Source organism: Sceloporus occidentalis, unplaced genomic scaffold (assembly GCF_023333645.1).
Source record: "Sceloporus occidentalis isolate IW3139 unplaced genomic scaffold, rSceOcc1.0.p SCAF_421, whole genome shotgun sequence".
In the NCBI taxonomy this organism is placed as follows: Eukaryota; Metazoa; Chordata; class Lepidosauria; order Squamata; family Phrynosomatidae; genus Sceloporus; species Sceloporus occidentalis.
In genome coordinates, this window is record NW_028317401.1 from 274,100 (window position 1) to 297,669 (window position 23,570).

At 47.0% G+C, this 23,570-nt stretch overlaps 1 protein-coding gene across 1 annotated transcript; it reads right to left on the minus strand.

The window, feature by feature from the left end:
- Positions 1–231: 231 nt before the first annotated feature.
- On the minus strand, positions 232–21,183 carry LOC149272760 (aldehyde dehydrogenase family 3 member B1-like). Its single transcript, XM_089506769.1, has 8 exons — positions 21,022–21,183; positions 19,692–19,812; positions 18,652–18,737; positions 17,171–17,252; positions 13,365–13,751; positions 12,844–13,010; positions 676–775; positions 232–425 (listed from the first exon to the last, which is right to left on the minus strand). Exons 1-8 carry the CDS (start codon positions 21,181–21,183, stop codon positions 232–234), a joined length of 1,299 nt encoding a protein of 432 aa, XP_089362895.1.
- Positions 21,184–23,570: the final 2,387 nt, after the last annotated feature.

A 23,570-nucleotide genomic window follows, 5' to 3' on the forward strand; every position in this document is an offset into this window, starting at 1 on the left:
GTGATATACAGAGGGTGAAATTTGACAACCCCCTAACAGAAAGGGCAAATAGATGGTTTGCTAAAACCTTTTTTGTCATCCCACATAATCTTGAACCTGAACAGAAGACTGCGCTATTGGAGAGCATACATTGATATGGAAAAATATTTATTTGAGGTTCCAAGCGAAGCATAATCTGCAGAGTAGAGGAGCACCAGGTCGGGCGTGCGGAGAGAGGCCTGTGCCGCTGGGTCACTGGAGAGAACAGCCTCCCTTACGCTTCACCTCCGTAGAGTACCGGAGAATGCTCAGACGACTCAGGTTGTACGGTGGGTATCGCACTTCGTTTAGTTTCTCGAGGCCAGCACTGCGCAGGTGGCATGCACGATCGTGGGAGAATGTGTCAAAGCTGAATTTGCCGTGGTATTTCCCCATTCCACTGTTTCCTTAAGGGAACAATCAGACATGTAATGGCATTAATTGGGGCAGTTGGAATATGAGCTACGCGGATGGCAAGCACTGCCTATTGATCTAGCTTGGTTTATTTCACAGCACTAGCAGATGGTAGAAGATGGTGAGTGAGGTGTGGAAAGTGCACCATTGTGCCCCCTCTATTCCCATTGTAAGCGTAGATAAGAAACAAATCACTTCAGGGTCACTTTACTTTAAAAGCTTCATTCATGGGGCAGAACTCACCCACTCCTCCAAACGGAAGCGCTGTGAGCGTCGAATGCATCAAACCGTCATTGGCACAGAATCCTCCGCTTTGTGTTCTGGTCAGAAACTGATCAACAACCTGACAAATAATTCAATTTATTTAGGCATCTCAACTATAGATGAGTTAAAAACTTCCTACCAGGCTCACTGTATACAGTGCAGTAACGAGGCCCACCATACGGAGTGTCATAACGAGGCCCACCATACAGAGTGTAATTACGAGGCCCACCATACAGAGTGTAATAACGAGGACCACCATACGGAGTGTAATAACGAGGCCCACCATACAGAGTGTCATAACAAGGCCCACCATACGGAGTGTCATAACAAGGCCCACCATATGGAGTTTCATAACAAGGTTATTTTTCTTGTAGGATCGTCCTTGCAGAAGCCAAGCCGTCAATTTGAACAAAGCTACAGTTTCTGGGAGCAGAAAACTACCTGCAGTTTGGCCAATGTGGGATGATTGCCAACACACATGCCTTGCCTGTCTGTATTTTCTGAATAATGCGCATAATCAGAGCCACTGGGGGAGAAATATATGCCATCTTGAAATTCCAATGTAAGAAAAACCTGTCTAGGAAGTTTGGAAAATCCACTCTGTTCAGGCATGCGAAGATCTGAACTTTCCCGTTTTCCCGAGTTGCCATGAGGTCTATTTCCAGGATGCCGAATCTGGAAACCATGATGGAAAACATATTATGGTAGACCATTCTAGAGACCATTCTTCGGCAATGACATTGTCTGATCCCTTTATGTGAGTAGCTGACACTGCCACCAGATTCCGCTGAGCCCACTCTATTATCTCCGCAGAAAGGGACTGCAGCTTCATGATCCTTGTTCTCCCTTGCCTGTTTAGGTATGAAACTGTGGTGCGGTTGCCTGATTGCAATCTGACCGCTTTCTTCTTTATCCATGGACGGGAGACCCTGATGACTTTAGTTCTCTGAAATTTGATGATTGGGCCGTGTTATCTAGAGACCAAAGATCCTGAATTGCGAAAGGTAAGTGGGCTCCTCATCCGGTTTTGGATGCGTCTATAGTAATAATTAGACTTGGGCACCGGGGGGCTCTTCGTGTTCGTCTTCGGCAAAAAAAAAATCTTCGTATTCCGCGAATATTCGCCCGTTCCTGTCTTCTCTTCGGGCGAATATTCGCGGACATTCTTCGTGCTTGTTTAATCTTCGTTTCCCTCCCGGTTGCCTAGCAGGGGTTAGGTACGTGTGTGCAACTCTATTGGTCGTTTCGGCAGGGGGCTGGCCTGGCATCAACGAGTGAATTGCAGAACGCACTTCATTCGTTGATGGCAGGCCAGCCCCCTGCCGAAACGACCAATAGAGTTGTACACATACTGAGATGTACTGTACACAAAATGACCTAGAGACAAATGCTCCAAGGAACTTGACCTCCGTTTTTATCATACACAGTCACGCATCCATAGATGTTTAATAAAAGAATAGGGATTATTTTAAATTTTTAAATTGATTTTGGACCACTTGTAATACATGCCTAACATTTGCTACCTATTTACAATGGCATACTTTGCAACAACCCAACTTTTACTGGACAGGACTGGAAAAAAGCAGGACTGTCCACCAAAATCTTGGGTGTGTTGGCAGGTATGCGGATGGAAAAATGAACTAAAAAATAGCTTAGGGTTAATGTACGGTTATGTTTAAGATTAGTAGCAGTGCACTGGTTTGGTTAAAGATGTATTATGTCTAAATAATAATTTAATTTTAATGGGTTTTAAAAAAAAAATTAGGGGTTTATTTAAATGTATTTTAAAGTTAGATTTATTATTTAGTACTTTATTATATTTATTTAATGTTTATACTAGTGCTACCTACCGAGCTATAACTACCTATGTGTATTTGCATACCTAGTTTAGCTAAATTAGATGGGACAGGACTGGAAAAAAGCAGGACTGTCCCTGAAAAAGTTGGGTCTGTTGGCAGGTATGTGGATGGAAAAATGTTATAGTATGAAGTGTGAGTTATAGCGTTAATGCTAGTGAGTGTAGAAGTGAAGGCCAGGACAAATAACAAGAGGAAAGGTCCTTGTGATTTGTGCATTGTACGTGTATGTGTTATGTGTGTTATGTGTGATGTCACTGTGTTATGTGTGTTATGTGTTATGTCACTGTGTTATTTGTGTTATTGTGTGTGTTATCTTTGGTTGGTTGGTTGTGTATCAGAAGGAAAATAATGAAATGGAAATGGAAAAGGCGAATGAGTGGGCAATTGGCGACCCACTCACCTGTTTCACCCCAGAGCAAAGCATCCAAACACGTTTGGCAGCATCCAAACACCTCCGGCGGAGGTAGCAGGCGTTGGGCATGACTCTAGCCAGGAAGCGAACTGGCAGAGAAGAGATGCTGGCACCACCACCACCACCACCAGCAGCATTGAAAAATGGGAAAGGCGAATGAGTGGGCAATTGGCGACCCACTCACCTGTTTCACCCCAGAGCAAAGCATCCAAACACTGTCAGTGTTAGACGTTTGGCAGCAGACTTCCAGAGCTCAGACACTAGGCCCTAGCGTAAGCTGGCCACTCCGGCGGAGGTAGCAGGCGTTGCCACACCGCAAACAGACGCAGCCAGGGGGGAGAAACTGCCCTTACCATTAGGGACATTTTGGGCATGACTCTAGCCAGGAAACGAACTGGCAGAAAAGAGACGCTGGCACCACCAGCAGCAGCAGCAGCAGCAGAATTGGGAAAGGCGAATGAGTGGGCAATTGACGACCCGCTCACCTGTTTCACCCCAGGGCAAAGCATCTAAACACTGTCAGCCCTTGGCGTTTGGGAGCGGACTTCCAGAACTCAGACACAAGGCCCTAGCGTAAGCTGGCTACACCGGCGGAGGTAGCAGGCATTGCCACACCACAGACAGAGGCAGCCAGGGGGGAGAAACTGCCCTTACAATTAGGGACATTTGAGGCATGACACTGGCCAGGAAGCGAACTGGCAGAGAAGAGACGCTGGCACCACCACCAGCAGCAGCAGCAGAATTGGGAAAGGCGAAGGAGTGGGCAATTGACGACCCGCTCACCTGTTTCACCCCAGGGCAAAGCATCCAAACACTGTCAGTCCTTTGCGTTTGGGAGCAGACTTACAGAACTCAGACACTAGGCCCTGGCGTAAATTGGCTACACCGGTAGAGGTAGCAGGCATTGCCACACCACAGCAAGTGCAACCAAGGGGAGAAACTACCCTTTCCATTAGGGACATTTGAGGCATGATTTCACCCAGGAAGCGAACTGGCAAAAGATGCTGGCACCACCACCAGCAGCAGCGTTGGAAACGGAAAAAGGTCAATGAGTGGGCAATTGACGACCCGCTCACCTGTTTCACCCCAGGGCAAAGCATGAAAGTCTGTCAGTCCATGGCGTTTGGGAGCGGACTTCCAGAACTCAGACACTAGGCCAGGGGTGTCCAAGTTTTTTCTGCAGTGGGCCACTTCATCAGAATTGTATACGTGCGCGGGCCGCACTCATTTTTCACTGTGACAAAAAATATGGCCTTTAATAAAATATGCAGATTAAAATAAAGTAAAATGACACAAAACCTTTACTCTTCCTCTCACTGATTTCTGGGCCTTGAAAGTTTTGCGACTACAAATTCAGGATTCCCTAGATTTATTCTAGGGATGAACTAAAATGAAAATTCTGGACCAAAACATTCAGGGTTCACTTAGCCAAAACCGAAAATGACCCACACCTTTAAAAATAATAATAAAAACTCACATGTTTAATAAAAGTAGGTAACACACAATTGGACAAAATTAGCAATATGACTTGGCATGATAGGAGTGTGATTGCTGTTAGCAATCACACTCCTATCATGCCAAGTCAGCCAGTACATGCTGGTACAGGGTGGCTGTAAGTGATGTGCAGACCCCATACTGCTGGCAGCATCACTACACAAGGGGGGCAGCTAGCTAGGTTTCAGCATGTACTGGCTGACTTGGCATGATAGGAGTGTGATTGCTAACAGTAGTCATAGTCCCATCTTGCCTAGGTTCCAGCACTTACACATCCATCCAGTAAATGCTGGAACCTAGGCATGATGGGACTGTGATTGCTGTTAGCAATCACACTCCTATCATGCCAAGTCAGCCAATACACGCTGGTACAGGGTGGCTGTAAGTGATGTGCAGACCCCATACTGCTGGCAGCATCAATACACAAGGGGGGCAGCTAGCCAGGTTTCAGCATGTACTGGCTGACTTGGCATGATAGGAGTGTGATTGCTAACAGCAATCACAGTCCCATCATGCCTAGGTTCCAGCACTTACACATCCATGCTATCACACACACACACACTCATTTATTCATATAATCATTCATTCACAGATTCATTCCCTCAATCACACACACACTCATTCAAACACCCTCCCCACCCCCTTACCTGCACTGCAGCTCCTCGATGCCGCTCACAGACTTCAGCAGGGGGCGCGGCCTCCCTCTGCCTTCTCTGCTAAAGCACAGAGGAAGTAGGATGTCACGTGAACTCCGCTTCCTCTGTGCAGTCCAGAAGACCCTCCCACAAGTAAGTAGCAGGGCTTGAGGTGCGGCTCGCGTAAGATCGGTTGCCCTGGCTGCCGATCTTACGCGGGCCGCACCTCGAGGTCTCGCGGGCCGCATTTTGGACGCCCCTGCACTAGGCCCTAGCGTAAATTGGCTACACCGGCGGAGGTAGCAGACATTGCCACACCGCAGCAAGTGCAACCAAGGGGAGAAACTACCCTTTCCATTAGGGACATTTTGGGCATGACTCTAGCCAGGAAGCAAACTGGCAGAGAAGAGATGCTGGCACCACCACCACCACCAGCAGCATTGAAAAATGGGAAAGGCGAATGAGTGGGCAATTGGCGACCCACTCACCTGTTTCACCCCAGAGCAAAGCATCCAAACACTGTCAGTCTTAGACGTTTGGCAGCAGACTTCCAGAGCTCAGACACTAGGCCCTAGCGTAAGCTGGCCACTCCGGCGGAGGTAGCAGGCGTTGCCACACCGCAAACAGACGCAGCCAGGAGGGAGAAACTGCCCTTACCATTAGGGACATTTAAGGCATGACACTAGCCAGGAAGCGAACTGGCATTGAAGAGACGCTGGCACCACTACCAGCAGCAGCAGCAGCAGCAGCATTGGGAAAGGCGAATGAGTGGGCAATTGATGACCCGCTCACCTGTTTCACCCCAGGGCAAAGCATCTAAACACTGTCAGCCCTTGGCGTTTGGGAGCGGACTTCCAGAACTCAGACACAAGGCCCTAGCGTAAGCTGGCTACACCGGCGGAGGTAGCAGGCATTGCCACACCACAGACAGAGGCAGCCAGGGGGGAGAAACTGCCCTTACAATTAGGGACATTTGAGGCATGACACTAGCCAGGAAGCGAACTGTCAGAGAAGAGACGCTGGCACCACCACCAGCAGCAGCAGCAGAATTGGGAAAGGCGAATGAGTGGGCAATTGACGACCCGCTCACCTGTTTCACCCCAGGGCAAAGCATCCAAAGACTGTCAGTCCTTGGCGTTTGGGAGCAGACTTACAGAACTCAGACACTAGGCCCTAGCGTAAATTGGCTACACCGGCGGAGGTAGCAGGCATTGCCACACCGCAGCAAGTGCAACCAGGGGGAGAAACTACCTTGAACATTTTGGACATTTCAGGCATGACACTAGCCAGGAAGCAAACTGGCAGAGAAGAGACGCTGGCACCACCACCAGCAGCAGCAGCAGAATTGGGAAAGGCGAATGAGTGGGCAATTGACGACCCGCTCACCTGTTTCACCCCAGGGCAAAGCATCCAAAGACTGTCAGTCCTTGGCGTTTGGGAGCAGACTTACAGAACTCAGACACTAGGCCCTGGCGTAAATTGGCTACACCGGTAGAGGTAGCAGGCATTGCCACACCGCAGCAAGTGCAACCAAGGGGAGAAACTACCCTTTCCATTAGGGACATTTGAGGCATGATTTCACCCAGGAAGCGAACTGGCAAAAGATACTGGCACCACCACCAGCAGCAGCGTTGGAAACGGAAAAAGGTCAATGAGTGGGCAATTGACGACCCGCTCACCTGTTTCACCCCAGGGCAAAGCATGAAAGTCTGTCAGTCCATGGCGTTTGGGAGCGGACTTCCACAACTCAGACACTAGGCCCTAGCGTAAATTGGCTACACCGGCGGAGGTAGCAGGCATTGCCACACCACAAACAGGTGCAACCAGGGGGAGAAACTACCTTAAACATTAGAGAGAAAAAAAATTAAGAGCTGGGTAACCCAACTTGGGCAGATTGAATTTAAGAAAGGCAATCTGCTCCATCAGATCAGGTGCCATGCGTGAGCGCTGTGGACTTAGTATGTTTCCAGTCATAGAAAACACGCGCTCACTTTGAACAGTGGTTGGCGGACATGATAGAAGCTGCTGCGCAACCCATGAGAGTGCAGGCCACACACTCTTCTTTTCATCCCAGTAGCTAAGAGGATCAACATTAGGCGCAGAAGGAACTTCACAGAGGTAAAGTTTGACCATTTCAGCAGCACTACTCTCCTTTCTGCTGCTAGCTCTGTCAGATGGTCCAACTATACTCCCAAGTGCCTCTTCCCAAAACGCAGCTGCTCCACTCAGCTGTGTTGTGCTCCTTGTGGCGCTGCTGCTGATGCTGCTGCTAGGAGTAGCAGACCACATGGAGGACATGGCGTGGCGGTACCGGTGGGAACAGTAGGCGCAGCACTAGTGGTGGTAGAGGCGGTAGAGGTGGGGGTGGTGGTGGTGGTGGTGGTGGTTTTCCCTACAAAGGAATGTGATCGCTTTGGTTTGGGACCCCTCTGAGTCTTGCTGCTAATTTGGCTCTGCTTGGTACCTTGCATGCTGCTCGTGGATGGGAAAGATGCTGCTTGGGGCAAAAGGCACTTCTTTTTACTCACTGGGCTAGTAGAAGTACTAGTTGCGCTACCCTTTAACTTTGAACGTGCTTCTGGTGCTTTAGGCTTTCCGTAAAAAACCATAGAGCTTGTGGGCCTAGCCGCACTACTACTGCCTGCTTTTGGTGCCTTTCCTTGATGATCCTTCAAGCAATGCTTCCCCAAATGATAAGCGAGAGCTTGGCCTACTTGGCTGACTAGACTGACACAAAGGCTGCATCTTAGAACTGGTGGTGGTGCTGGTGGTAGATGGAGCTTGTCCCTCCTTAGTCCCAAAAGGAGGATCCATTTCAAATTTTGTGTTGTGTGTGTAGTTTAGTGTAGTGTTTAAAAAACTATAAAAAAAAAAAAAAGGAAAAACTAATTAAAGACAAAAAAATTAGAGGAAGTTCTCTTCAGTGCTACTGCTTAAAAAGTAAAACTATGCACTACTGCACTGTGCTGTGTGCAATCTGCCAAAGTGCTAAAGTTATTTAAATTATTAACTCAAGATTAACTATTTATATAACTAGCAGTATTTTACTTACACGGGCCTAAGAGCTTAGCCTACTACTATGCTAGCCTAAAGCTATATTTCCTTACTATAAGTCTACCTCTAGGCAGACGCTCTCAAACCGACTAAGCTAAAGTGAGGTTAAATCAGATTCAGTATATGATTTATTAATTAATATTAAGTTATATAATATTAATAGATTAGAAATAATTTACTTATATATTATGTATTATAGATAGAAGAATATAGATTATGAATTAGAATTTAGAATTAGAATTACTTATATTATAGATTATGAATTAGAATTTATATTGTTATATATTATTTATAATATATTATAGATTAAGATTAAAGAAGATTAGAATTATTTTAGTACTACAGCTAGTAGCTTGAAGCTTTGCTTAGTACAGCTCGTCACAGTCAATTTTTCTTGAAAAGAAATTAGAAATAAAATAAAACGTCACAGCAAAACAGTTAGCTTCACTGCTTGCTGAAACACACAGCACTTATGCGGCTGCACTCACTAGGCCAACAAGTTCACTTCACTGATGGACTGAGGTGAGCAAAACAAATGAAATAAAATGAAAGATTATTAATTAAGAAAAATTGACTTGGTCTCTTGCTGTTGCTAAAACAAAGCACAAACTATAGAGCTGCAGCACCAGTACTAATAAGATTAGCTGAACTATACGCTAGTAGTAATTAATTCATATTATTACTTTTATTTATAGCTAATTTAATTAAATATTAAGATAAGAATTATAGAATTATTGATATTACTGATTTTAGATTAGACACTAGTAGATGTCTTGAATGTCTACAGTACACTCTACACTAGTATACTATAGTATATATATATATATGACTGACAAATATATATATATATATATATATTATAATATTATATATATATATATAATATTATAATGTACTATTAAACTCAACAGCACTTACACTACAGTTGATGACAAATTAAATAAAAAAAAATTAATCAAATTATTATTATTAAATATATTAATTAAGTAGAACTGAAGTGAGGATGAAGTACACTGTGAGAAATGGCAGGCTAAGGCTTACCAGTCTCACACAGAACAGAACAATCTCTCTCTGTAACGCTCGGATGCAGCACAGCAGTGTTGCCAAAGCAGTCACAGCGAAAAATGAATGGATCTCTCAGGCAAGCTCTGGTCTTATAAAGGCGCCTTCAGAATTAAAAAAACAGCAGCACAGGCATTGGACGAGACCCTTAGCGTGACGTCACAAGAGTGAGCTGATTGGACAGACGAGATCAGCTCACTCCTGTTTGAAATTTTGGCGGCTGCGCGGCAAAAACAAAGTTTTGCCGGCACTGTATTCTCTTCGGCGTGTCTTCGGAACGAACAAAAAACCAGCCTCTTCATGCTCGTTTTCATGTTCGCCCGAAGTCGAATGCGCAAGTCTAGTAATAATAACCCACTCTGGGGGCTGAAAGGGCAGGCCACTGGAGAGATGTTTGGGAACCCTCCACCAGCTTGAGTAAGGACCTCTTGTGGTGCTGAAAAAACTGTGTCTAGGTCTTCTTCTCTCCTTGACCAATTTTTCAGAATTTCCCATTGAGCCCTTGCCCATGTGACTGCAGGGATAGAGGCTGTGAGGAGACCCAGAATGCTCGTAGCTTTTCTGAATGAAACGGTGGGAACGTTTTGTAGAGCAGCAATTCCTGTTCTCATCTTTTTTACCTTTGGTTTTGGTAGGAAAAGACGGCATGTGCATCCACATTAGCCTAAAATTGCAGTCTGGGAGTTGGTATCAGATTGGATTTTTCCCAGTTGATGACCCAGCCATGCTTTTGTAAAAATGGATGGTTCTTTGTAGATCTGATTGAAGAACTGCAGGCAATTTTGCTTTTATAAAACAATGGTCCAGGTACAGCACGATTGAAATACCCCTTTCCCTTAATGCTGCTGCTAAGGGGTTTAGGAACTTGTAAAAACCCATGCAGCCAAAAGGGAGGGCTCTAAACTGAAAATGTAGAACCTTCTTTTTTGCCTTCACTGCAAATGTTAGATGCTTCCTGGATCTCGTGGCTGTGGGCACATGCAGATATGCATCTTTTAAGTCCAGGGTGGCCATGAAATCTCCCTTCTGAAGAGCGTGTGAGACAGACATTATGCTTTCCACCCTGAAACGTTGATATTTGATGTAACTTTTCACCCTTTTGAGATCCTGGCCGCCAGGATCCGTCCTGCTTTGGGACTAGAAAAAGTCTGGAATAAACTCCCTGATGCTCCAGATGTCTGGGTACCTGCTCTATGACATCTTTTCATAACAGCAAGAGGGATTCTGAGAGTAGGGCTGCATTAGATGAGATGGATAAGAGAAGGCAAGGAAATGAGGAGGGGGGGACATCCTTAAACCTGATTTTGTAGCCCTCTGTAATGATTCCCAGGATTCATGCATTGTCCTTAGTTTTTCCCATGCCTGCTTGTCAGAATTTTCCTTTCTTGTTTGTTGTTGTTATCCTGGAACTTGGTTGGTAAGATCTTAGGTTTCTGTTTGGGTCGCGCCTGTTCCACTTGATTCTCTTAAGGAAGTGCACTTTTCGTATCAGACATTCGTTTGATAAGCTCATGGGGTTGCCCCAAATAACTTCTGTCTTTCAAACGAAAGATCACAAAAAGATGCCTTGGGTGCTGAGTCTGCAGCCCGGAGCCCTTCTAGCTACCGATGAAAGACCCATATTACGGGCAGATAACTTGAGGTTTTCCTCCGTTGTATTTGACAAAAAAGGTTGGCCAATTTTAAATTCCTAATAAGGCGTAGTAGATCTTTCTCCGTATGCTCTGGGAGGCAACCTTCCAGTGCTTGCATCCAATAGACTGTAACCACTGCCAACCTTGCAAGCGACACTTTGCACTGAAAACCTGAAGATTGAAACAGACGCTTGCATGAAGTTTCATCCCGTTTGTCATTGGCGTCTTTAAATCCAACAACTTCCCCAATAGGAATAGTGATCTTCATGGACAATTGAGCAATTTGAATATCCACTTCAGGAAGATGAGAAGATCTCCCTAAAGTTTGGATATTTGCTTAAAATGTTTTCAGATTTTCTTGAAACCATCCTAAGAAACACTGCATCTCCTCGTGTTTTTCCTCGGCCAAATTTTCAGCTGAACACGGATTACAAAGGCTTTTCCTGCAGCCGTCTGGTAGAGTTACAGAACGTACAGCGCAAACGACATGCTTTGCTTTAAAGGCGGACTTCTTCAGAGCAGAAGCCGGCATTTTGTCCTTGTCTGTTTTTCCTGAGATACAGGGCTAGACATCTGCATGCAAGGACGTAAATGATATCCAGAGGGCAGAGGATTTTTTAAGGCAAAGATAAAGCAAAAAGATAAAGCACCTCCTGTGGGGGGCTGGTGACATGGAAATTCCTGTACTGATGTGCACCCACTCCAGTAAGACAGGCAGTACAGCTTAAATAGCTCTGATCGGATCTTCTGTGGAACGCAGCACCACCTGGGCATGCATTACACTGCTATACGCATTCTCCCACCCACCGCCGTACGCATTCCCCCACCCACCGCCCTACGCAGGCTCCCACCGCCCTACGCATTCCCCCACCGCCGTACGCATTCTTTGACCCACCGCCCTACGCATTCCCCCACCCACCGCCGTACGCATTCCCCCACCCACCGCCGTACGCAGGCTCCCACCGCCCTACGCATTCCCCCACCGCCGTACGCATTCTTCCACCCACTGCCGTACGCAGGCTCCCACCCACCGGCCTACGCAGGCTCCCACCCACCGGCCTACGCAGGCTCCCACCCACCGCCTTACGCATTCTCCCACCCACCGCCTTACGCATTCTACCACCCACCGCTGTACGCATTCTCCCACCCACCTCCGTACGCATTCTCCCACCCTCCGCCGTACGCATTCTCCCACTGCCGTACGCATTCCCCCACCCACCGCCCTACGCATTCCCCCACCCACCGCCCTACGCATTCCCCCACCCACCGCCCTACGCAGGCTCCCACCAACCGCCCTATGCAGGCTCCCACCAACCGCCCTACGCATTCTACCACCCACCGCCCTACGCAGGCTCCCACCCACCGCCCTACCCATTCTACCACCCACCGCCCTACGCATTCTCCCACCCACCATCCTACGCATTCCCCCACCCACCACCCTACGCATTCCCCCACCACCGTACGCATTCTTCCACCCACCGCCCTACGCATTCCCCCACCCACCGCCATACGCATTGCCCCACCCACCGCCGTACGCAGGCTCCCATCCCACCGCCCTACGCATTCTACCACCCACCGCCCTACGCAGGCAACCACCCACCGCCCTACGCATTCTACCACCCATCACCCTACGCATTCTACCACCCACCGCCGTACGCATTCTCCCACCCACCGCCGTACGCATTCTCCCACCCACCGCCGTACTCAGGCTCCCACCCACTGCCCTACGCATTCCCACACCCACCGCCCTACGCAGGCTCCCACCCACCGCCGTACGCATTCTTACAACAGAAAATCCTGAACTGGTGCCGTCGCTTTACATGCATAGTGAAAAAAACATCCTTATTGCTAAACATCTGTGTACTAAACCGATAAAGAGAAACGCGTTGACAAGGGTTTCTCTACTGTGATTGGTACCTAATAACTTCACTATAATATATTCACTAATATATCACTATAATGTGCGTTATAAATGCATGTACATGTGGGGATCATACCTGCGCATTACAGGAGTACACGTATGCGGCCAGAGGTTTTTCTCGCAGATTAATGAATTTGATCGCATCTTCTAGGCCTTCTACGGTGAGGAATGGAAGAATCGGCCCAAAGATCTCCTCCTGCATGATTGGATCAGACTCTTTGACATCAACGAGGAGTGTGGGAGCTGTAATGATTAGCCAAAGTGATTCCAAAAGCTCTGGAGTTAAACCCTAAAGTTTGCTGGACACTTTATAAGCTGCCGCAAGACAGACCTTAACCATAAGATACACACTTGGATGTATTCACTAAACTAGGCATTTGTAGACATTTGTAGGGGCCGGCTCACTGATTTAACTATACATTATACAGGTTAATATATAGATTATATAGGGGTGGCAGTAACGTGTACGCTGCAGCTGCTTTGAATGGAAGTAAAAGTAAGTGGTTGTGGACGCCCAGCTCAGTAACTGGGCTCTCGAGCCATTACGTTTTTTGCAGTGTCATTCACTATTGTTACGTCAAGGAAGCTGGCACTTACCGATATATCTTTCTATTTCATCAGTCTGCCCTCCTGTCACAATTCTTCCCGAGCCAAGAAAGCCAGACACTCTGTGGAAATGCCTGTCAGTGATGATCCTGGCCAGGTCTGGGGACAGTTTGGGGTCCTCTCCATAGAAGGCCTGGATTGTACTCTGCATAGCACTCAGAAGCTTGTCTCGCGTCCTCTCGCTGCAGAGGATGTAATCTGGAGCAAGACATGTCTGACCTGCATTAAAAAACTTTGTCCATGCGATGCGCTTGGCTGCGTTCTGTACGTCACAATCATCATCCACGTAACACGGGTTTTTCCCACCCAGCTCCAAAGTTACCGGGGTCAGATGCTTTGCTGCAGCTGTCATTATTATTCTGCCAACGTGCGGATTTCCTATAAAAAGAAAAGATTGAAGACATGGGGTATACACTACGGAGGAAGGTGAAGGGAAAGAAGTGCAGAAGATAGACACAGGGAGACACGTGAAGCCTGCGTCATTACAGAGGGAGACGCTCTACCTCTCCAAAGCAAAAGCCGAGAAATCCGCGGGTGTTAAGAGATTCGGCGCGTCCCGGCAGAACCGTTAGACTTATTCTAGCAGTCACTCCAGGAGCGGTTCTGGAGGATTGGAAGTTGGCAATTCTGGATCTTCTTTACAAAAATAAGTCTTAGATCGGTAGTTGAGAAACTAATGAAACAATTCAGGGATTGTTAAAAAGCTGGAAGTAAATGGTTTGTAAGGTCAGAAGCAGCGCAGGTTTACTGTGGGGAGATCCTGTCAAACTAACTGAATTTATTTTTTGAGTGTGATAGCGTTGAAAGGGGCCGCAGATATCACCTATCTAGATTTCAGTAAGACATTTGACTCTCTCCCCCCATAGAAGCCTCAGAAGAAAATGGCGGAGTTTGGATGGTAAATAGCTGAATGGCCACTTTCCACCTAAGAGCCAATGTCCTAGGAGTGTACCAAGAGATTCATTCTACTGCCTGCTCTGCTGATCACCAGAAACTCATTTATCTTCTCTCATCTACAGCTATTCCCCTTTTTGCCTTTACCCTGTCTGTAATCTGCATCATTGCTGGCTGCCCTGCTTAATTAATTCATTGTCTAGATATTCCACTTTTTTGCATTATTATTATTCATTTGATTTGTCTATATTGAATTATTAGTACCCTGTTAGCTCTCCTCCCCTCTCCCCATGTGTCTGATTTTATCGCGGGGTAATTAATCAATTGATAAATACCTATGACGCAGAGGCACTTGGAGGCTCCCTTCAATCGATACTCCGTAGAACCCTTCATCAAGTGCTGCCTACTGTTTATTGTGTTTGCATCGCCACCATTCTATTCCCATCACCATCTTTCTCCAGTCACCTACAGTGCTAGATGCTGATGTCAAATAGATACATGCGCCGTAGCGGGACCCTAGGCCTCACAGCCTAGCGCCAATATCAATGAACCAAAACCAATAAAACATATGATTTCTGCAACCAACGCAGCTATGAGTCCGAAACTCTCTGTACGGGTTTATGACCTACCCTATGATCGGCAATTCGATCGGTCACATGGTTTTCAGCCTAGTCACATTGACCTTCTGCATGCCATTTGATTTCAACGCAAAATGAGCGCCCCCTATCTTGCAAAAATCCCTATTTCCAATTGACTTCTGCTCGTTAAGCGCTGCTCAGAAAACGTCCAAATTTTCCAGGTGCGAGACGATTGTGCAGCGCACATATAAACTTAACTATAGCATCTGTCACAACACATGGTGATTAAAATGCTATTGAAAGTGTCAGAAGCAACTAAAAGTACCATCATATCACCCTATGGGTGCCACAAAGTAAATTGATGGTCATCTAACCCTTGAAAAACAAATTTAACCCAAAGCCACAAAACCCAACTAATCTTTACAGCTCACCAGTAGCACCTAGGGGGTGCTATTTTGGGTTGAAATCTTCTTCTCCTCTGAAACCGCTTATGCCAACGACTTGAAACTTGGTCAGTCACATTGTCTCATTAGTCCAAGTAACGTTTGTTTAATACAAGAAGATGAACCTTTTAGTTGGGCCACCATATTGGATTCATTAAAACCGCCATAATATATTTTTCAGCAATCTCTCTATATTAAAAGGATGCACCAAACTCTTCAATTCGCATCAATGCTTCAACTCGGCAGTGGGCCCCTACTCAGGCTTCGTGACCTCACATGAACCTTCTTTTTATCTGCACTTCTCAGGGGGAGAGGGGGGCTGTGGCAGATGCAGTTTAATGTAGATAAATGTTAAATAATGCACTTGGGACATAAAAGTCCAAACACAGAATACAGCATCGGGGGCCCCTGTGCGCTCAGTGACAATAGAAGAGAGAGGGGTGTGAAAGATCGTACGTCACAATCAAGATGTAACCCAAGTGCGCAACCTGAAACTGATGGCCTAAAGAAAACCTATTGTGTTTCCATGTAATCCTGAAAGGTACTACACAGTGGCACCAAACCTCACAAGGGGCTCAGGGGTATTTATTTCTGATGACTTCAAAGGTGCAAACAATGCAATATAGGGGAGGAAAAAGCAAGCTGGGTGCTTCGTGCACAGTGAGGGGCATTAGTGGCAGGAAGGGGAAGGTGGTTCTGCCCCTTTACAGATCTCACCTAGAGTAGTGGGTACAGGTCTGGAGATGCTATCTCCTTGGCATTCAGGAGAGAGTTTAGAGGAGGCAACTACAATGGGGAATAGTTTACAGGAGAGAGACATTTAAATACATGAAGGGATTTAACAAGGACGGGAGGGAATTTATTTCAAAGGAGGAGAAAAGTTACAAAAGACCGGAATCTAACACTAGAGAGTCAGAAACTGAGATGGAATGTAAGGGAGGTTTACTTTACTGAGGACAGCCTCCCAGCAGAAGTGGTAGAGGGTAATACAGTGAGGGTATTAAACATGCATGGGATAGACATACTGCTCCTGAATCTAAGACGAGACTTTACACCTGGAAAAACGGGCAGACTAGACGGGGGCCGGATGGGGCCGATCTGCCTTCAACTTCTATGAAACATAAAAACACATAGAACATTAAAATGATAAAGTCAATAAACTTCCTTTTTACTGTAGACCCTGGTGGCTGTATATATGGAATTGTAAAAACAAAAGTCCACGGGGTAATGTCCCCTCCCGACAGACCCCCCAGCTGTGGTCATTACAGCCCCTTTATTTACTGTCATTTACTTGGCTGGTTTGTCCCTGTCCTAGGTGAGCTGTCGCAACGGCGCAGCCACATCGCGCGAGATACGGCGCAGCCACATCGCGCGAGATACGGCGCAGCCACATCGCGCGAGATACGGCGCAGCCACATCGCGCGAGATACGGCGCAGCCACATCGCGCGAGATACGGCGCAGCCACATCGCGCGAGATACGGCGCAGCCACATCGCGCGAGATACGGCGCAGCCACATCGCGCGAGATACGGCGCAGCCACATCGCGCAGCCACAACTCAACTCAAAAGACAACTCATAATGCTGTGTTCTGGTAAACAATAGAATGACTCAGCCTTAATCACCCAGACACTGACTAAGGAAAGTCTGTGGTAGAACACACTTCATTAGCATTGCCATAAAGAACCAGCTCGGTGTGCTTTTGGAGCAGGGCATGATGTCTGGGATATGGGCAGAAAGTGACACAGAATTACACAAAATCCAGGTTTCCACACAGGATCCCGACTTCAGACTGCATGAAAATGTCCACGTGGCTTAATAGTCAGCCTGACGCTCCAGGCGCCGTATGTACATTACACACGTGTATATATGTAGTTTTATTACCTGTGAAGAAGATATAATCGAACTTGTTTTCCAAGAGCTGAGACGTTTCTTCCGCCCCACCGCAAAACACGGCGTAGCAGTCCTGTTACAGCAAAGGTTTCAAAATGAATAGATCAGAAATGAAATCAGAAATGAATCAGGATATGAAAGGGGATTTCCTCTTCAGGTGGAGGTATTTTGTATATGATCTATTTTAATGTTATTGTACATTTTCACCGTCCCCTTCACTGTCTATTGTAACAGCGCTACAGTATCTGTTGGCACTATATAAAGGAATGGGATTTCATTTTAGGGGCTCTTCATGTGAAGCATCATGTAGTAGAGGTATAACCCAAAATATTGGGCCCCCTGCAAGCTTTGAGGGGCCTTGTAAATATCCTATTGTGGATCTAAACGTCCATGTCTGTGAATATTCCACGTGGGAAATAAGTTATGTGCGCTTATACTTTGAAGCTGATAAACCTTATGTGCCACCTTGCACGTCTGGACATGATTACAGGATTCACTTGTGAACCAAGAAGACTTTGGGGCCCCCTAGGACAGCAGCGGCAGCCCCTGACTAATTCTAAGGTTTAGCGGCATCTGTCTCCGTGGAGGGACCCTAAAGACCAATTAGCAGCTGCAAGTAACTGGTTAATCTATTTTCATCCAATGGAATGTGGGGAACAACAGAAAATTCCACGAGGCTCTTGTCAGGCCGGAGGTCCCTTGGGGATTGGGCGCTAGAGTGGCGAAAAAAACCCAGAATCTGCCGACAGTCGTTGGTCACAAACGTTATGATTTCTCCATCTGCTGGAAGAGCTCAGACTACAGACTCAACGCCCCAAATTCATCATCTTTGGCCAAGAAAATGGACCTGACCAAAAAGTAAACCACTGATACCAATATGACACCAGACTGGTTCTTAAATGCCCAGTCCATAGACTTCCTTCCTGAGATTCCAGCCAATTAGGAAGCTCATGGACTGATATATGTCCAGGCATCAGCCAAGCTCAGAGTCTCCCTGGATTTGCCTTGGACATGATAGGCCTCATCCCAGGAACATGGCGTCTGTGTTATGTCATTACACAGGGATATGATGACATCATGGTAGGGGCATAGTGAGTCTGTGCTGGAGCAGCTGTAGACCTCACACTGCATGGGACAGAATCTGATTTCCCCAAGGGGCATAGAACTGGTCCCTGATGCGTCCAAGCGCCCGGACAGTCTCTGCTTCCCCAGAGAGCCGTTTCCTACACATATAACAGGGTCAACAGCTATGGGAAGCACTGTCAGGGAAGTAATGGAATTTCACCAAGTCAGGCCCTTTTTCACTATAAACATCCTTCTAATAGCACATAAGTGACTAGACTCCATGCTTTACTCCCTGATACTTTATCCTTCTAAATAAAACCACTACTATTAATTCATAGTAACAATAATTCATACAATAATCGTGTATTATGTAAATTCAGTGCGGTTCTCATGGAGTTTATGCTAACCTTATCCAGATATCGCGGGAGAATGTCTGCGAGGAGCCTCTCTGTAGTTGGACTTATCTCTGATGGCTTGAGAAGCACACAGTTTCCTAAAACAAACAGGAAACAGAGTGTGATGTCATCGCCTCCGCATGCACCTGCAAAGCACAATCTTGACGGCTATAATGAAGTGCAGTTCTGTATTTTTTCTGTATTAGGCTCGTCCGCACAAACATTTTCTGCACAGAACTCAAATTTCTCGTCTGATTGCGGGGTCTGGTGTTAGGAGAGGGGGTCCGGTATGCAGAGGGGCCGCAGTAGGATGCTTCCAGTAGGGCAAAGGTAAGTGTAAGCCATACCTTCAGGATCCAGGGCCAGGCCCGGTCTGATGGCAAAGATGGCAAGCAGCATGGCAAACAGGAGCAGAGGACAGGGATACAGGCAATCATGAAACTAAACATGGATACAAACGAAACATACAGGCAGCTCTGGCACCCGACTCTAATGCAAACATGTTATGGTTTAGGTCATCGCCATAAAATGGAAGCTGCCACCACTTCACATCAGGTCCTAACATTAACCCTCAACTAAAAACAGAAGACCTACGCTAAAGCAGGGGGATCGGAACCAATGGGCTCACCTGCAGCAGGTACAGAGGTGCAGGTTAAATACAAGGAACAGAGAAACATAAAGTAAGACACAGCATACAGGGAGCCGGATGCATACTGCCCACGAGACACAGGAGACAGAAGCCCCATTCCTTGGACCCACGGGGCTCCTCAGCTGATTCAGACCGGAATTCCTTTTACTTCACTGAACTTTGACCACTTTTGTTAAAAAACATATCTGGATTTTCATTTGTTTTGTTTTTTCTCTTATAGGTTCCAGGGAATTAGGACTCTATATTTTGGGGCTAATTTACTTTAAAGTTGATAATTTTCATTTGGCCAACACAGCAAAAAGATATAAAGTAACATAAGTTCCAGGTCCTCAGAGGTCTCTTCTTCAGGCTGAAGCAGAATAAAATATACAGAACCATATGCAGAAAATATACAGTAACTTACCTGCAGCAATAGCCCCCACCAGTGGGATGAGGGCTAATTGAACAGGGTAATTCCAGGGGGATATAATAAGGACCACACCAAACGGATCTTTGCGGATAAAGGCTGAGTCAAAAGAGGTGGCCTGAAAGGACCAAGAAAGAGGCATAAAGATAATAACATCACTAGAGGCATAATCTCCTGGCCTCCTCTCCAGCTCCCTTCATCAGTCTGACCAATTTCCTCCTACTCGCCCTACATCTTATTTGCAATGCCCTCCACCATCCTCCTTTAACCCGTCTCCAGGTTCAGACCTCCAACGATCCAGAACCGTTCCCTTCTTCTATGTCCTTTGCCCAGTCTTACAGCTGCACCATTATCCTCTAGTATGTGATGCACCTTCTTACTCATTGTACAACGCTGCAGAATATGATGGCGCTATAGAAGTCAACAAATAATAATATATTTTGCTGCTTGATGATAAAAGAAGACTTAACAACAACAATTAACATCCAGTCTCCAATCTCTTAATGCGAGTCTCTTGTCTCACATATCGCACACATCTCAAGTCTTTAAGAGCTAATGTTTTAAGTTTTTCCTAATCATTTTTTCCTGCAAATTTTTCTCCATTTTCATTGCCCTCTAGACTCCAGGAACCCCCGGCACAGTCATGGCTTCCTGAGATCCCCCCATCGTCGCTCCATACTCACGATGTTTTTGGACACGTGTTCATCTTTCATCCAGGAATTCAGATTGTTTATGGCCAAATTTATTTCACTTCTTATTAAGCTCAGCTCAGAGATCTCTGCTTCAAACTGGGGCTGAGACACAGTGGAAATCATGAAATGGTTAAAGTTTTGGAACATTCCCTGACACTCACACACTAATTATAAAATCTGCCCCCAGACATATTATTGGGCTTTCCCCACATCCCCATCTTTATTCAATTTCATCTACAGCTCCAATCCTCCATCTTTATCTCATCTTCAACTGCACAGCAGGAAAAATGAGCGACTAGACGGGCCGGCAGGTTCTAGGTTTCACTATCCCATCGCTTATCCATCGTTATTCCATTATCTATGGTTATTCTATAGCCCGCCATTACTAACTTTCCCATGGACTTATCCCATATCCTACTTCACCACCTATTGCCCCATCATCATCCCATCATTTCCCCCACGTCCTCAGGATTTATCTAGTGTTATAAAAGGAGAGGACTTCCATTACCCCCCCCGAAGCCCTTCATTGCATCTCCCTCTTCAATCTGTCATTCCCCTTCCTTTGTTCCATCTTCCCCAACCCTCTATGGTTATTTACCTTTTTATATTGCCCCTGGTAGGTATAACCGCCTTACCTTGCGAAGATCCTTCTTAAGACTCTCATAGATCTCGGCCGTGTTCTCCTCTATAAGCTTCCCCAGAGCCTCCAGCTGGGAACGTCTGAACTGCTCCGTCCGCGTCTTTCCTGACATGAAGCTCTCCCGAAGAAGGTTTACCGTGTCGCTGTAAGACGTCATTCTGTACCGGGGTATAATGATTACATTCAATGTAATGTACATTGATTTCAATTAAAAATGTAACACAAAAAAACCCCACAACCTCCAACAAAAAATCTCAACCCCATATAACTGATATTTATAGACCGAAGACCAAAACTTTTAATTAACGCAAATTGAGAGGCCCGAAATTTTAAAAAAACCAACTAATCCGGTTAGGTTTGAAATCTGTAGAGCTGGACGCGGGGCTGGATGTAGGGCAGGATGCGGAGCTGGATGTAGAGCTGGACGCGGGGCTGGATGTAGAGCTGGACGCGGGGCTGGATGTAGAGCTGGACGCGGGGCTGGATGTAGAGCTGGACGCGGGGCTGGATGTAGAGCTGGACGCGGGGCTGGATGTAGAGCCGGATGCGGGGCTGGATGTAGAGCCGGATGCAGGGCTGGATGTGGGGCAGGATGCGGAGCTGGATGTAGAGCTGGACGCGGGGCTGGATGTAGAGCTGGACGCGGGGCTGGATGTAGAGCTGGACGCGGGGCTGGATGTAGAGCTGGACGCGGGGCTGGATGTAGAGCCGGATGCGGGGCTGGATGTAGAGCCGGATGCAGGGCTGGATGTGGGGCAGGATGCGGAGCTGGATGTAGAGCTAGACGCGGGGCTGGATTTAGAGCCGGACGCAGGGATGGATGTAGAGCCGGATGCGGGGCTGGACGCGGGGCTGGATGTAGAGCTGGACGCGGGGCTGGACGCGGGGCTGGATGTAGAGCCGGATGCGGGGCTGGATGTGGGGCAGGATGTGGAGCTGGATGTGGAGCTAGACGCGGGGCTGGATTTAGAGCAGGACGCAGGGATGGATGTAGAGCCGGATGCGGGGCTGGATGCGGGGCTGGATGTGGGGCAGGATGCGGAGCTGGATGTGAAGCTGGACGCGGGGCTTGATTTAGAGCTGGACGCGGGGCTGGATGTGGGGCAGGATGCGGAGCTGGATGTGAAGCTGGACGCGGGGCTGGATTTAGAGCTGGACGCGGGGCTGGATTTAGAGCTGGACGCGGGGCTGGATGTAGAGCTGGACGCGGGGCTGGATTTAGAGCTGGACGCGGGGCTGGATTTAGAGCTGGACGCGGGGCTGGATTTAGAGCTGGATGCAGCCGGCCCTCTTTTCTTTATTAATTATTTAGGAAAACTTTACTTTCCTCCTAAGCGTTTTTTTATTTGCTATACTGTGTTTCCCTATATCACTTCCACTGAAAGTCTGTTCCAGGTATCTACCACCCTTTCTGTTAAGTAGACCCCCCCCCCATTAGCCCTCTTCTAACTTTAAATCCTGCTCGCTAGTTCCAGGCTCCTCTTTGGACTTTGTGTACTACATTGTGTTAGCATCATGTTAGATCGCTTCACGCATGTAGAGCGCGCGTATGAAAGCAGTCTGACCCGCTGTGTTTTGTTCATAAGCTCACACACAGAGGCCCTTTTTTGGATTCTCTGTACATCATTTTGTCTTTCTGAAGCTATTGTCTCCGGAACCGGAAAGACGGGGTAGGGCTGGAAACATGCAGCCACGGGGCAAGTCCAGGCAAGTGACCGAGTAACGAAGCCCTCACTCCGGGCAGGGAACGTGCTTTATGGGCACCAGTCTTATCAATAATACTCTTAAAGAAAGAGGGATCCGTCGTCACATAATCTCACCCAAAGTCCTTCTTACTCTAGAATGCTTTACAATAGCAATGGAGCCTCACAAACACTTCGGGAGACCAGCACAGGGGGCTATTGCCCCTCTCGCACCCCTCTGCTGTGGACAACTCTCACTTAGATGCCTATCTATCAAATGCCACGTTTGGGTGAAATGGGTCTCAATTAGATGCCCCAACTCAAACCTTGAGGAGCATTAAGTGAAAAGAGCCCTGGATGGGCTCACATTGTAAGCAGATACATTACCTTAGAGGAGAGCACAACAGGCTCCTTCTTGGAGATCAAGTTCTCTGACAAGGTCTTCAAAAAACAATTAAAATGTAAGCGATTTGTCCCAGAAAGCAGAGGTTCTGAGAATAACGAGACGTCTCGCTGGCTGAGGAGTGAAGGTTACTTGGAGTTACCGATTGCTGCGGCAGAGAAGATACTGTTTACTCCGCGGCGCTTTTCCAAATAAACTCTGAAGTTTAAATGACTTCAGGGATAAACAGTTCCATAACCCTGACAACGGCTTAGACAGTAAGCCCCGCGGAGCAGACACAGGGTCTCTGTAGGTGTCCCAACAGTGCAACGGGCACAGTCTACACAATGCAATGAACCCCCCTGCGCCAGATACGTCTACCTCCCGAGTGTACTGGATTTTGCAGGACAGTCCTGATTTTCAGGCATGTTCCGCTGCCCTGGGTACCCACTCCAGACAGGTCAGGGAGATCCCAGGAGC